Genomic DNA, 2,144 nt, shown 5'->3' with positions numbered 1-2,144 from the left:
ATCTCCTGACCTCGTGATCCGCCCGTCTCGGCCTCCCAAAGTGCTGGGATTACAGGCTTGAGCCACCGCGCCCGGCCAGACATGTTTTTCAAACTCAAGTCCAATGGGCTATGATAATCCACTGTCTCATAACACTGTCCCATGTCCCAAGTCATGGCAAGTGAAGACACCTAACCCAACAAGAAGCCCAAGACAAAATGGCAGCAAAGACTGTTACTACCTACCTGATTGAGGACAGGGAAGGAGGCATGCAGCGACTAGATTCTGTCCTGTTGCACTGACCCAAGCAATCAGACTCTTGCAGCACATCTCCCAATAAAACTTTCATGCCATAGACCGGGGTGACCCAATCCAACAACAGCAGAGACAGGTTTTAGGTTACACTTCTCCCTCACTGGGATGGCCTTACTATTTCTTCTCACTCCTGATCACATACCACAATCCTCCACCTCCACCACCACATTCCTCTTGGCCTGGAAAGATGTAGACCCGCCTTAATGCAATCAACAAGGGAATTCCCCAAAAATAACAGCTACCACTTTGCTTATCAAGTGGCCCGTTTTAACAGGAACTCCACCTCCCCAACTCCCCCTCCTCCCCTCAAACGATTCGCGTAAGCCAGGGGGCTCCATTTTCTGTTCCGGGAATCCTGGTACTTCCTAAAGAAAGAAAGCGGATTGGAAGACACAAACTCAGGGCCAGTGACAAGATGCTCCCTCCTCCTGTGAGACCGCCCCCGCTCCGCCTGGGGAGGAAGGCCCCACCTCTCTTCTCCCAGGAAGATCAGATCCCCCTCCCCCTTCTCCTGCCTCCTCTCCACCTTCTCCCCACCTGCTGCCCTCTTCCCAACCTGCGGTTCCCTAGACTCCAAAGCGCAACCTCTATCAGAATAGCGCCCATGTGGTACACCAGCAGCCTGCCCTGTTGGCTAACCCCCAATCCCCCTACGCACCCCTGCCCTATGATGGGGGAGGGGGTGTAACCACAGCAAGGCTTCTCTCCGGTCTCCTATGCTAAGGTGGGGGAGGGAGAGAGAGTAGAAGAAAGCAGCATTCCCTAGCCCTTTAACAGAAAAGATACAAACAGCCATCACCGCCCCCGCATTACCTCTCCTCGGACGGTTTTCCTCCCCTTCAACAGCCCACCTCCTGCAGGCGACAACCTAACTGCAGCCCAGGTCGCCCCCTTGTGCGAGGCAGAGGACAAATCCGTGTGCGCCCCCCACCCCCACCCCAGCTCCGCGTCCTTCAAATGCGGGGGCAGGCGTAAAGCTGGCCAGACGCCCCCTCTCTGAGTTATCGGGTGGGAAGGATGCCACCGCCCCATGCCAAGCAGTGCCGGGCGGGACCCGTGAGGCGCTCTCTCTCCTCAGCCCTCACCCTGACCAAGCCTCTTCTCTACCGGGACCCGCCTTCCCTTCCCAGCCTCTCACCTGTTCCTGCTATCAGCTGCGCCGCTGCGGCCGCCGCCTCCGCCCTGCAGGTTCCGCTCCGCTCCCTCCGGCTCCCCAAGCCGACTTTAGCCCGGCTGCTGCCCTGGCCCGCTCCCCAGCTCCCTCTTTCCTTCCCTCCACCTAGCACCGGAAGCCGCGACGGCGACTGGAGCTGTGCGGCGTACCCCCACCCCCAGCCCGGGATACTTCCCACCTCCCCGATCGCGCGAGAGCTGCGCAGTAGCAAGCGGCAGTTCTCGCGAGACCCATCACCATGGCAGCGGCTGCAGCACAGGCAGCAGGGCGCTGGAGCTGGAGTCTGGGCGGAGGCCGGTGTAGGGGCTGTGGGCGGCGGAGGCGGGAGCCGGGAATGGGGATGAGACAGTGAGGACTGCGGTGAGAATCCCAAGCTCCTGGGTTGTGCCTGGAATTTAAGGACTGAGGCGGCAAGTTGGCTGCGTTGGAGACGGGCTGGGCTGAGGGGCCCAGGGGCTCCTCGGGCAAAGCCAGCATCGGGATATGGGTGAACGAACAGTCGTTTCTGTGGTCTGCCTTACCTAGGCAGACCATCTTTATTTCTTAATCTGGGCTAGCTGCAATCCCCTGAGATCCCTCACTGCACTATTGTTGTTGCTCACTATTCCTGAGACTAGATTACTCTGGGGTCTGAATCAAGAGATCCTTTCCCATAAGGAAGAGGAAGGAGAGTGAT

At 58.5% G+C, this 2,144-nt stretch overlaps 1 protein-coding gene across 4 annotated transcripts in view; it reads right to left on the bottom strand.

Moving 5' to 3' along the window:
• The window catches only part of ARF3 (ADP-ribosylation factor 3), a 73,923-nt gene extending 72,249 nt beyond the window's left edge, over window positions 1–1,674 (bottom strand). For 2 of the 4 annotated variants that reach the window (XM_011936225.1, XM_011936223.1), the window contains exon 1: window positions 1,433–1,674. Coding sequence is in view for 1 of the 4 variants with exons in the window: in XM_011936222.1 (XP_011791612.1) it covers window positions 225–328 (104 nt within the window). In the remaining 3 variants the exon portion in view is untranslated. Of the gene's footprint in view, window positions 1–224; window positions 660–1,432 lie in introns of all 4 variants that reach the window. The other 2 variants (XM_011936222.1, XM_011936224.1) reach the window with 2 other exon arrangements.
• Between the last annotated feature and the right edge of the window lie 470 nt (window positions 1,675–2,144).

Source organism: Colobus angolensis, unplaced genomic scaffold (assembly GCF_000951035.1).
Source record: "Colobus angolensis palliatus isolate OR3802 unplaced genomic scaffold, Cang.pa_1.0 Scaffold151, whole genome shotgun sequence".
Taxonomy (NCBI): domain Eukaryota; kingdom Metazoa; phylum Chordata; class Mammalia; order Primates; family Cercopithecidae; genus Colobus; species Colobus angolensis.
This window is presented reverse-complemented; position numbering and strand designations above follow the sequence as displayed.